Source organism: Esox lucius, chromosome 4, assembly GCF_011004845.1.
Source record: "Esox lucius isolate fEsoLuc1 chromosome 4, fEsoLuc1.pri, whole genome shotgun sequence".
NCBI classification, from domain to species: Eukaryota; Metazoa; Chordata; class Actinopteri; order Esociformes; family Esocidae; genus Esox; species Esox lucius.
This window is the reverse complement of record NC_047572.1, coordinates 20,547,801-20,560,675: the sequence shown is the minus strand read 5'-3', so window position 1 is coordinate 20,560,675 and position 12,875 is coordinate 20,547,801. Positions and strand designations below refer to the sequence as shown.

The 12,875-nt window shown below is 41.1% G+C and overlaps 1 protein-coding gene and 1 long non-coding RNA gene across 6 annotated transcripts in view; one reads left to right on the top strand and one right to left on the bottom strand.

The window, feature by feature from the left end:
* Nucleotides 1-8,908, bottom strand: part of si:zfos-2326c3.2 (mitogen-activated protein kinase kinase kinase kinase 4) — a 56,510-nt gene extending 47,602 nt beyond the window's left edge. The window contains exons 1-2 of one of the 5 annotated variants that reach the window (XM_034291751.1): nt 8,446-8,908; nt 7,866-7,931 (exon numbers count right to left, since the gene is read on the bottom strand). In XM_034291751.1, coding sequence (XP_034147642.1) covers nt 7,866-7,931; nt 8,446-8,502 — 123 coding nt within the window. In that variant the 5' untranslated portion in view covers nt 8,503-8,908. The remainder of the gene's footprint in view (nt 1-7,865; nt 7,932-8,445) is intronic. The other 4 variants (XM_010899384.5, XM_010899364.4, XM_020046021.3 and 1 more) reach the window with 4 other exon arrangements.
* A 110-nt stretch (nt 8,909-9,018) lies between these two features.
* Nucleotides 9,019-12,550, top strand: LOC105027327. Its single transcript, XR_829277.4, has 3 exons — nt 9,019-9,356; nt 10,678-10,741; nt 12,418-12,550. It is a non-coding gene; the product is annotated as an uncharacterized LOC105027327 (long non-coding RNA).
* Nucleotides 12,551-12,875: the final 325 nt, after the last annotated feature.

Genomic DNA, 12,875 nt, shown 5'->3' with positions numbered 1-12,875 from the left:
TTTCCAGCACTGCCTTAACCCTCTTGGGCATGGAGTTCGCCAGAGGTTCACATGTTGCCACTGGTGTCCTCTTCCACTCCTCCATGACAACATCACGGAGCTGGTGGATGTTAGAGACCTTGTGCTCCTCCACCTTCCGTTTGAGGACGCCCCACAGATGCTCAATAGGGTTTAGGTCTGGAGACATGCTTGGCCAGTCCATCACCTTTACCCTCAGCTTCTTTAGCAAGGCAGTGGTCATCATGGAGAGGTGTACTCACTTAAGTGAGATACTGTAACTGGTCGAACAAGCCTGCTGTTGAATCTAACAATGAATAGGTACATTTTTAACAATTATAGTTTTTTTGTGTTCCCCCCAAATTGCTTGATCACAGTGCCGGCGGATAGGTATGGTTGTCCATTGACAATAGAGCCGAAGAAAGTTTGTCATCAAAGTTCCCATCACTCACAGCATTGCAGATAGCCAAGATGAAACATTTCTCTAGCTTTGTAAAGACTACAGACTATTTTACTACAGAGCCATGCTGTTATATGTGCAGAATGTGGTTTGGCATTGTCTTGTTGAAATAAGCAAGGACTTCCCTGAAAAAGACGTTGTCTGGATGACAGCATATGTTGCTCCAAAACCTGTATATATTGTTCAGCATAAATGGTGCCTTCACAGATATGCAAGTCACCCATGCCATGTGCACTAATGCATCTCCATACCATCACAGATGCTGACTTTTGAACTGTACACTGATAACAAGCCAGATGGTCCCTCTCTTCTTTAGCTTGGAGGACGCAGCGTCCAAGATTCACAAAAAGACCAGAGGACAGTTTTCCATTTCGGCTCAGTCCATCTTAAATGAACTTGGGCCCAGAGAAGGCGCCGGGGCGGTTCAGGATCTTGTTAATACATGGTTTCTTCTTTGCATGGTATAGTTTTAACTTGCATTTCTGGATGCAGTGATGTACTGTGTTCACAGACAATGTTTTTTGGAAGTGTTCCTGAGTCAATGCAGTGATTTCCACTACAGAATCGTGTCTCTTTTTAATGCAGTTCTGCCTGAGAACCCGAAGATCACGAATATCCAAAACATTGCATTCTGTTTTAATTTACATTTTACACAGCATCCCAACTTTTTTGGAATTGGGGTTGTATGTTAATACCATAGTATTGGACATGCTGAAGTGACATTTTGCTTTAAGATGGCCCAGGACATTACCCGGGGTCAAGCCCACACCCCTTCAGGACTTCTACACTAAACGGTGCCAGACAAAGGCCTGTAACTTATCAAGAATTCCACACATCCCGGCCATGTGCTGGTCATCCATTTATATCTGGATCTGTATTAGAGCATAAGATCCCATATGATCCCATTGGATCCCATAATATGATCCCATATCAACCGGCTCAGAGACAACTACAAGCCATAAGACTGGTCAACACGTGAACTAGACTGCCCACACACATTCACCCACTGTCACACGCAGACACACACATCATTGAACATTACCTGATCACTTCATAACTGCTGCTACCAGATGACTATTTGCTATTTATTAAAGACCTGTTTATTTTCCTATTGAAACACAGTAAAGGGGCTTCAGTAACAGAGATTCAGCAGTTTTAAGTTCCTTGGTGTCCACATGGTCCATCAATGCCAGCAGTGCTGACAATGTCAAGAGGGCGAAAACAGCCAGGCTCCCGCCCAATCAGGACATCCATCCATAACGAGGCTGAAGGACCCTTCTCACCCCAGCCACGAGCCCTTCACTCGTCTGGGTTTGGCCAGACGAACGGACCATGTAGGAGCAGAGGGTCTCGTGTTAAGTTGCCCAGAGACTGTTCCTACCAGGAGGTCGTCAGGCTGCTGAACACCTGACTACTGACTGCTTGAATGGGCACACACTCACCCAAACACCCAGGCATTCTCAACTAAGAGAACATGTGTATAGTACTACTAGTTGCCACTATGGTGCTTTTCAGTACAATGTCTTTGTGTTGTTGTAAACCCAGAAACTACTGCACAACTTAAACCTCATATGAAAATGAAATACTGCAAATACGGTTCTTGCTGCTTGTTTTCATCCTTATTTTTATTCACACTACTATCTTTATTAATGTATGGTGTCTTTTTTTTTTTTTTATCTATTGTTGAGGGAATTGGCAAGGAAGCACTGAGCAGTCCATACCTTGTGTATCCTGTTCATATGACAAATAAAACTACAAACTGAAACTAGAGAGCTTTCTCCACAGACTGCTGTTTGGCGGTTGAACAGACAGCAGCAGGCTACATCATGTGAACAGATTTCTGAAACAGACACACCGCACCACATTCAATTAGGATGGGGCCAGGGTTCCCCACAAACACAGGCCGGTAAAATGGCCACAGTTCCCTATGCCAGGCCAGCGGAGTGTGAAAGCCCCAATAGAAAATAATAAGTAAATCTAATCTGATTAGAAACATCTTATTCTCCTTAATAAAATAGCTGAAAACTGTTTGAGCAATTAACCAAATAGTAACATCAGACTTACAGGCAAAGTCACAAAAATGCTCTGATAAATGTATGATCAAACTACGATTTAGAAAAACTTGACATTAATTACTCTTGTGTAGAAATATGTTAGTCACAAGAGGGATCGTATCACAGTCTTGCATTAGAAATAAAATCTTCGGGATTAAAGCTGGCTTTGTTCCATTACCACAGGCAAACACTCAATAGAAAGCCAACCTATTTCAAACAGACACAAGAATGAAGTTAGTTTATTAAATGAAGGGAAAATGCTTTCGGTAGTCAGAGAATTCACCATCATATGTGGACACTGCAGGGTAGGCTATTTTTTCATGCATGACTACGTTTTGTAGGATAAGGTACTGTTTACATCAGTCTTAAAAGTTGCGCATTACTTGATTTCCTGTTTCAGAATACATCCTGTGATGTCCCAGGAAATCTGTATAACATGTTCAAATACAATACTTATCAATGTTGTAACAAATTAACCTTACTGGCATACTCTATGTTTCCCCAAGTCGCGATTGCAATCAAGTGCACATGATCCAAAGCAGGTTTAAAGAGACAGCATGAGGGCACATTCTTTCTGCTTATCAAAGGAGAGCAGAAAAGAGAAACTGTCCACTAATCGTCCCGTGGCGCAAACGCCTACAAGCGTCTCTGGAGTTTCACATAAACACAAAATCACGGTCCGCTCTCTGGAACACACTTAGTCTGTTCACACGCATATTATTTTTTCACTGTTGATATTCTCTGTGTTCTGTCAACAGCAACACTTAATCCGCATGGTAATGATCTTATCACACGCAATGAACCTCTCATCGCTACACACTTCTCATCAACACATTAGTAGTGTCGATGGAGGTGCCACGGCAAAGCATCGGATGAAAGTCTTTTTTATTTTTTTATTCACTACTTCCTGTTTTTCTGCCTGTCATTGGTTACAATGCACTGGGGGAGTGAGGGGTTTCACAGAAGCGAATAGGGAATAATGAGGAAATCCCCTTTCACAAAGAAATGTCTTTGCCGGCGTCTGTCGCCACACCTCCTGCTGAGGGTACAGGGGTCAGGCGTTATCACCCACTACCACAGTTCCTACCTCGCTTGGGCTCAAAAGTAATCCACTAAATCAGCAATGCAGTGCCGCTTGCGACACGAGCACGGAGCCCTCATGTCAACATTGTGACGGGTCCTTCCATGTCTTTTTCTCAGAGTTGAAGGGACTGGCATAACGTCACCAATCCAGGCAGACATCCCAGTGGTTTGATCAGATTCAGGAAGTGTGTGTTGAGAAAGCCGTTTCCTCTCTGTGGGTCACAGCGGAGCCTGCCTGCTCTGTGACGACTCCCGTCATACTGGGACATTCTCATGATCAGCTCTACAAGCGACGACGCCCGTCCAGTGTTACTTCACTCTCTGTGGCTCGCATCCAGCAAGACAAGAAAGTGGCCTTTTTTAAAAGGAATACACCCTAGATACAGTTACCCTAAATACAGTAGGATGAGCTGAGACAGTCACTGTCATACAACAGGGATGTATTGCTGAACGCTGCACAAAATACATGTCAAACATGATTAGGAAGACACAGTTCACACAGACACTCATCATTAAACCCATCGATTGCAAACCACTCTTTTAACCAGCATGGAAGGCTCTCTTTACTATGTTAATAGGGACATGACTGATGCCTGGGACAAAAGCAGACAGGCCAGACAAAGCTTTAGATCCCTGAAAAACATAATGAGGAAATTCCTGATCTTCCTGCACATTCTCACATATAAACCGCTCCACCCTAAACACCTGTGAATTGAAATGCATTCCAGCTGACTACCTCATGAAGCTGGTTGACAGAATGCCAAGAGTGTGCAAAGCTGTCATAAAGGCAAAGGCCGGCTACTTTGAAGAATCCAAAATATAAATGTATTTATACTTTTTTTGATTACTGCATGATTCCATCTGTGTTATTTCATTGTTTTGAGGTCTTCACAACAATTCTGCAATGTGGAAAATAGTCAAAATAATGCCTTGAATGAGTAGGTGTTTCCAAACATTTGACCTGTACTGTACAACAAAAAACAGATTATCCAAAAATACATAAAAAGAGAATAAGAAGAGTATTCAGGGATTAACAATGAAATGATAATGATGCTGTGTTAAAGAACGAAACAGGACATGGTCAGAAATAGCCTCCCTTGCAAGTGAAGGCAGACTGGAAACAATAGATCAGCATTGGTGCCAAGTCAAGACTCTCCTGAGCATGACAACAAATCAGCTATGCTGGCAGAAAAAAACTGCACAGTATTATAAGCATGATATTAACTGAAGTAATATACTTTTTAGAAGATGCCATAGTGAGAAATAATTTAAAAAATAATATGTGGTTTAAGCTGTATGGTTCTTGGAAGCACTATTAATGCTTTGGATGCATACAATCGCATCTTGCATTCTATATGATGGATAGTCATTTCAGTGAAACAACATTAAAATATCACTTGGCAAAGGTCACCCATCCGAGAGTTTACTGGGTGGACATTCCCATCAGTGTATCTCTTGGCATGACACCACTGCCATTTCAACTGCTCCTACCAAAGACCACAACAGACAAGAAAATTGCTCTGCTTTGTCAACTGCTGAAGATTCGCCTTGAAGTGTACTGTACAAATGAACTAAATGTAATGCATAGTTTAACAATGCAATGCATTGAAACACAAAGTTACAGTCTTTTAATTAGCCCTCAAATGAAGCATAAAAGCAAACTGGACCGTGGACTGTGTTTTTCCGTCTGACAGTAATTGTCACGTCTTATAGATTCAACATGGAAAAAAACTGTGGCATCGATTAGACATCTGCACTGAAGTCCCATGGGGATGGATGATTAAAACCAAGGCCTCAGACTGTACTGAAAAACAAGATGTGCCGCCTTCAGAACAAGCCCAGTAAACAATTTCAAAATCGATATTTTCCATAGACGCGCATTCCCTGCGACGTTCAGTTTTTGGAATGGGTAAATTGGCAAGGAGAAAATAAAAAGATTCTGAGAAGAGACAAAAGTCCCAGAAGCCCTGATGTAGAGGCTTAAAAAAAGATGTGATTTTACACGGTGACCAATGACCTCTACTTGTCTGGAGTAAACATCCACCACTCCACTAGCGTAATGAATGGGGGCTGGAGAAGACTTCCACAACCTTAGGTCTCTCAACAATGACAAGATGTGAATGTACAATACATAGTGTTAAACTGCTGATATGTAGTATACCAGCTTCAACTTATATTTTTCTATAAGCCTGTTTCTAAAGAAGTTGGGACGCTTTGTAAAATGTAAAGAAAAACAGAATCCAATGCTGTGAAAATCCTAACTCCTATATTCAATAGAAAATATTACCAAAACAACATATCAAATGTTGAAACTGAGAAATGCTATTGTTTCTTGGAAAATACTTTCTCACTTTGAATTTGATGCCAACAACACGTTTCAAAAAAGGTGGGACAGGGGCACCCAAAGACTGGAAATGTTGTGTAAGGACAAAAAACTAAACCTGGTGGAATATCACACAACTAATAAGGTCAGTTGGCAACAGGTCAGGAACATTATTGGGTTTTAAAAGATTATTCCAGAGAGAATGGGCCTGTCAGAAGTGAGGATGGGGAGGGATTCACCACCATCAAATAGTGCCACGATACAAGAAAAACATATCACAACATAAATTTGCAAAGAATTTGGGGAGCTCATCACTCATCATCTACAATAAACAATATGATTAAAAGGTTCAGAGGATCTGGAGTAATCTCTGTATGCAAGGGACAAGGGTGAAAAACAGTATTGGATGGCTGTGATCTTTGGGCCCTCAGATGGCAATGCATTAAAAAAAAGACACAATTCTGTAGTGGACATCACTGCATGGGCTCAGGAACCCTTCTGAAAACGACTGTCTATGAACATAGTACGTTGCAGCATCTACAAATGCAAGTTAAATGTCTACCACGCAAAGAAGAAACCATATATAAACAACATCTAGAAACGCCAGCACAATCTCTGGGCTAATTTTAGATGGACTGAAGCAAAGTGGAAAACTGTCCTTTGGTCTGACAAATTCAAAATTATTTTTGTGAATCATGGACACTGCGTCCTCAAAGCTAAAGAAGAGAGGGACCATCTGGCTTTTTATCAGTGTACAGTTCAAAGCCAGCATTCGTGATGGTATGGGGGTGCATTAGTGCACATGGCATAGGTGACTTGCACATATGTGAAGGCACCATTAATGCTGAACAATATATACAAGTTTTTGAGCAACATCTGCTGCCATCCAGACAACGTCTTTTTCAGGGAAGGCCTTGCTTATTTGAGCAGGACAATGCCAAACCACATTCTGCAGGTATTACAACAACATGGCTCTGTAGTAAAACAGTCTGGATGCAAAACTGACCTGCCTTTAGTCCAGACCTGTCACCCATTGAAAACATTTGGCGCATTATGAAATGACAAATAAAGTAAAGGAGACCCCGAACTGTTGAGCAGCTGCAATCCTATAATCAAGAAAAAATGGGAGAACATTCCACTTTCCTAACAACAGCAATTGATCTCCTCAGTTCTATTCAAGAGAAATAAAATGACCCAGAATTACAATGTGAAATACTAAAAGCTATCGGGATTAACTGCATGTAGACATCACAGTATGATCAATTACTTAAACCATGAAATAAACACACTCTATTTCACCTTAATTGAAATATGCTAACCACGCAGACTTACGCCTAAGGACACATTTCTTGCACTTTTGCAAGTAACTGGACAAAATGCGTGACTTGAAATACGATTGTTATATTGAGTTCTCTTTTCATAAACTACAAGGCTTATGAAACCTAAGGTATCCACCCATTGCTACCATGCTCTTAGTTGACACATCTGTGAGAATGTGGATAGCGCCACTCGAAAAGGCATTGCTCCGCCAAACTAATTTAAAACACCTCAATGTTTTTTTTTGAAGAACCACAAACCATCACTGAAGCAACCATCACTGATGCATTCAGTGATGCTGATTCCGATAAGGAAGTAGACTCCACCCAAGAATACTAAAGATTCATGTGGTCCTAAGCTTCTGCACCAGTGCATATTAGTCACTTTTTTTCACTTGCTTTTCTCACTTGGTTGTTAGTGCTTTGATGAGAACTACACCAGGTTTCACTCTAACCACTGACAGCTGTAGTATTACACATGTTACTATACTATATTTAACATTTTCAACTTTAAAGATTAAACATTAAGAGAGTGCCAAGCAGTGTTTACAGATTTATATATGCCGCTTAATATGTCAGTCATTAGAACAAACAACACATCTGCAACTGTAAGTCTGACACAAACTACGCACCTTGTAGACTTGTCCATATGTGCCATTCCCAACCACTTCTACCAGCTCAAATATTCCGGAAGGATCCTAAAACAAGAGGACAACATATTATTTCACATGAAATGAAAGAGCACCAAAATCAATAATTGTTATTAATAAACACCTTATGTTTCTTTATAAATTATTCATCAGAATAATTGCCCCTTAGTTATCCCCTACACTGAATTGCTAAGTATGCTTGTTCCCACTTGCAGTATACCAATATACATTATCGCATTAATATTTTAACACTGACAACTTAAAAACGAATATACTGCCGAACAATGAATCTGCTTATGAAACTGTTTTAACTAGGATAACTCGAAAACATATTAAGCAAAACATTTACATAAAACTCTAATGTATTCATAATATTGTGATATCAACGACGTTGAAACTATTTGTCAAACGTTTCTACAGTAAATTGTTGTTAAGAAACAACTGACAGTAGCTAACGTTTCCTCAAGGGCTAGATTGAAACAGACGCATCTGCTGCGACAATGTTTACACAACGGTCTGCATACATTTCAATTAATTAGACGTTGGCACATCTCGTACTCACCCTCAAAGCAGAGAGGTCAATATTGTCCAAACTTCGTGTAGTGCTGTCTCGCGCCATAGCAATGACTTTCTGACTACGGCAACTAGAAATAAGACATGTACATGGGTTTCAAAAAAGTTAACGGTTTCGGTGTGTCAGTCCATACTGTCTGCTTCTGCAGCGAGTCTCAGCAACCAACACAGGAAACTTCTCATCCAGTGAAACCCGGAAAATGTTCAGGAAACTTTAGCCCCCTCCTACCCTCCGCAAGAAAACCAAATTCGAAAAGTTGTTTCAAAGCGACACGCACGACATAACTTGTTGCGGATTGTTCAAACCAGATTTAATTTAATATGGTTTAACCTATAACTTTAATCTATGCAAATTATAGTGTTGTATACCAGACGAATGACATGGCAAAAAAAATCTAACAACATCTGCGTTAGGACTGTCCAATCAACATAAAAGCTATCTTGGCCTGAGGGTGGGTAAATAAATGGCAATAGTTGGCTATACAGAATGATTTAATTTCACAAGTTTTACATTTATATTTAGTCTATCCAAATGTTTCCACAAAATGGTAAACACAAAAATTCCTAACAGGGAAATATCCGAAAAATGTGTGTGTGTATATATATACACATTTCCATGACAGCATTACAACAAGTTCAAGCTTTCAATTCAGCTTTATTGCATTGCTATGCTGTTCCTCCAGTCTTTGTAGACTGCCATGGCTGTGCTGAATGAGTGACTCACATGGATAACGACCACTGGTCTCTGTGACTGTGTCATTCTCCCACACACTGTGACCGGTGGCAGGAGAAGCACACGGCCAGAGGCAGCTGACCCCTGAACAGGACCACTGTTTAAGGCCACAGAGGAGCTATTCTCTAGCTGGGACACAAACAATGTGGAGACATTCTGAATTAACAGTGAGTCGTTTATTATATTATAACAACATTCTTTATGTAAAGTTTAATTAAAGCCCTGTTCAGACTTCAGTGAAGTTGACTTAACATGGACCTAAGTCAAAAATGTTTGGCTTTAATTCATTTTCTTCCTGCTTTAGCATGGTCGTTATGTGGTATTGTGTGTAGATTGACGAGGGGGGAAAAATCTATTTAATCCATTTTAGAAACAAAATGTGGGAAAAGTGAAGGAGTTGGAATATTTTCTGAATGTACTGTAAGTACCTTACTGTGTTTGTTTTCTGCTTTGCAAAGAGCAATTTCCTAAGCAAGCATTTAACTAGGACTGTCCAGTAGTGGTCTAAATGGGGAGGGGAAAACCCAACTTACCGCTGGGTGATTTCTAAGTCACCTGAACAGACTGATATTCACTGCATTCTCTTCAAACAGCTCATAGATAAAAGGTTATTATAGTTTTCACAAATGTTTACTATATTTTCAACCTAATAGTATGGACATACATATAAAATTTTTTACTCCACTGGGCCTTTAGCATGGGCTTGAAGATTCAAGGGAATATTAATAGGAGGTACTGTATGTGCTGTTATTTCAGAGAATGTCCATGAAATATTAAAATGACGAGAGTCATAGGGAATGGACACAAGACAAGAGTTCAGGGCCAGGGAGGGCATTACGCTAAAGAAATTGGAGTGGAAGGTGAGGGAGTTATCAACACAAACCAACCACTTTGACGTGGAGGCAGCAGTGTTTCTGGTGCGGCCTCCCGTTTTGGAGGGATGGGCCATGGTGGATGGCGTCTCGGTGGCCACTTCGTCCTGCTTCACCTATCTTCCTCTTGGGAAAAAATCCCAACTGTAGCAGCTTCACTTACAACTTTTCAATGTTCAAATTCCATGATTTTTAGTGCTGGTGAGCCAAAATGGGTTTTGGAAAATGGCTTACTATTTGTGCTGATATGTCATGAAAACCCACTCGCTTTCAAACTTGGAATTTCATTGCTAACAGACACATGATAATGATTATATTTATACATAATGCATATGAACAACATATTATTATTACACATCCAACCCAAAATCTGAGGTTTTCCCCCCAAAAACTATTATTTGCAAATGTCCTGGAATGCAACTTGAAGTCCGGGGACTTTGAAAGTGTTGGTTTGCTGTGTCGGCTTTAATCAGAAGCCATTGTTGCTGTATCTTCACTGCACACAATACAACAACAACAAAATCTCAAGAAAAAAAAAATTCACAATTTCTTTCTCTGTGAATGGAATACTTCAATGATTCACAGGTTTTGCCAACCTTTCTGCCTAACTCCACAGCAGATCATGAAGGGTTGTATGGGCAGAATGGTCTGGATTCAAATGTCTCTTGATCTTCAGCCAGGTGGTTAAATTTTACCAGTTGCTCTCATAATAAAAACAGCCAACATACAGAGGGGAGAACAAGTATTTGATACACTGCCAATTTTGCAGGTTTTCCCACTTACAAAGCATATAGAAGTCTGACATTTTTATCATAGGTACTCTTCAACTGTGAGTGACGGAATCTAAAACAGAAATCCAGAAAATCACACTATGATTTTTAAGTAATTCATTTGCATTGTATTGCATGACATAAGTATTTGATACATCAGAAAAGCAGAACTTAATATTTGGTACAGAAACCTTTGTTTGCAATTACAGAGATCATACGTTTCCTGTAGTTCTTGATCAGGTTTGTACACACTGCAGCAGGGATTTTGGCTCACTCCTCCATACAGACCATCTCCAGATCCTTCAGGTTTTCGGGGCTGTCGCTGGGCAGTACGGACTTTCAGCTCCCTCCAAAGATTTTCTATTGGGTTCAGGTCTGGAGACTGGCTAGGCCACTCCAGGACCTTGAGATGCTTCTTACGGAGCCACTCCTTAGTTGCCCTGGCTGTGTGTTTTGGGTCGTTGTCATGCTGTAAGACCCAGCCACGACCCATCTTCAGTGCTCTTACTGAGGGAAGGAGGTTGTTGGCCAAGATCTTGTGATACATGGCCCCATCCATCCTCCCCTCAATACGGTGCAGTCGTCCTGTCCCCTTTGCAGAAAAGCATCCCCAAAGAATGATGTTTCCACCTCCATGCTTCACGTTTGGGATGGTGTTCTTGGGGTTGTACTCATCCTTCTTCTTCCTCCAAACATGGCGAGTGGAGTTTAGACCAAAATGCTCTATTTTTGTCTCATCAGACCACATGATCTTCTCCCATTCCTCCTCTGGATCATCCAGATGGTCATTGGCAAACTTCAGATGGGCCTGGACATGCGCTGGCTTGAGCAGGGGGACCTTGCGTGAGCTGCAGTATTTTAATCCAAGACGGCATAATGTGTTACTAATGGTTTTCTTTGAGACTGTGGTCCCAGCTCTCTTCAGGTCATTGACCAGGTCCTGCCGTGTAGTTCTGGGCTGATCCCTCACCTTCCTCATGATCATTGATGCCCCACGAGGTGAGATCTTGCATGGAGACCAATGGAGATTGACCGTTATCTTTAACTTCTTCCATTTTCTAATAATTGCACCAACAGTTGTTGCCTTCTCACCAAGCTGCCTGCCTATTGTCCTGTAGCCCATCCCAGCCTTGTGCAGGTCTACAATTTTATCCCTGATGTCCTTACACAGCTCTCTGGTCTTGGCAATTGTGGAGAGGTTGGAGTCTGTTTGATTGAGTGTGTGGACAGGTGTCTTTTATACAGATAACGAGTTCAAACAGGTGCAGTTAATACAGGTAATGAGTGGAGAACAGGAGGGCTTCTTAAAGAAAAACGAACAGGTCTGAGAGAGCCGGAATTTTTACTGGTTGGTAGGTGATCAATTACTTACGTAATGCAATAAAATGCAAATTAATTATAAAATAATCATACAATGTGATTTTCGGGATTTTTCTGGAAAATTACAGACCTCTACATGCTTTGTAAGTAGGAAAACCTGCAATCGGCAGTGTATCAAATACTTCTTCTCCCCACTGTATGTCAGCACTGAGTTTTGACTTTTCCCTCTGTTGTATTTGACTCCTATTCTTTCACTGTTCCAACAGATGCAGTCACAGCCCCACTGACCTTCACCACTCCATTTGGAGACTGATGGGTCATTGATGGGTCATGTTTGAGAGGAACAGATCATGACTTGACAAAGATCAATTTCGATCTCAGCATAGTCTGTTCTAATGTATCGGGGGGGGGGGGGGGGGGCAGTTGCATATATTACTCTTTGATACATTCATCACTTCTGCACCTAAAAGTTGGATGTTCATATAGTTTTTTTTCCATCTTCTCTATTTCTCATGTTTAAGAGAACCTATAATTCTAGCATGGTTTCACTTGGATGCAAACAAAAATAAATGGCCTTTGCCGTGTTCACTGAACTGCCTTGCTCTTGACAGCGTATAAATAACAGAACTGCGCTGGTTTTCAGCTGCAGAGCAGAGCATGGCCCTGGGGACTTGCATGCAAGACATGGCATGTCCCAAATGGCATCCCGGGCCCTTTGTAGTGC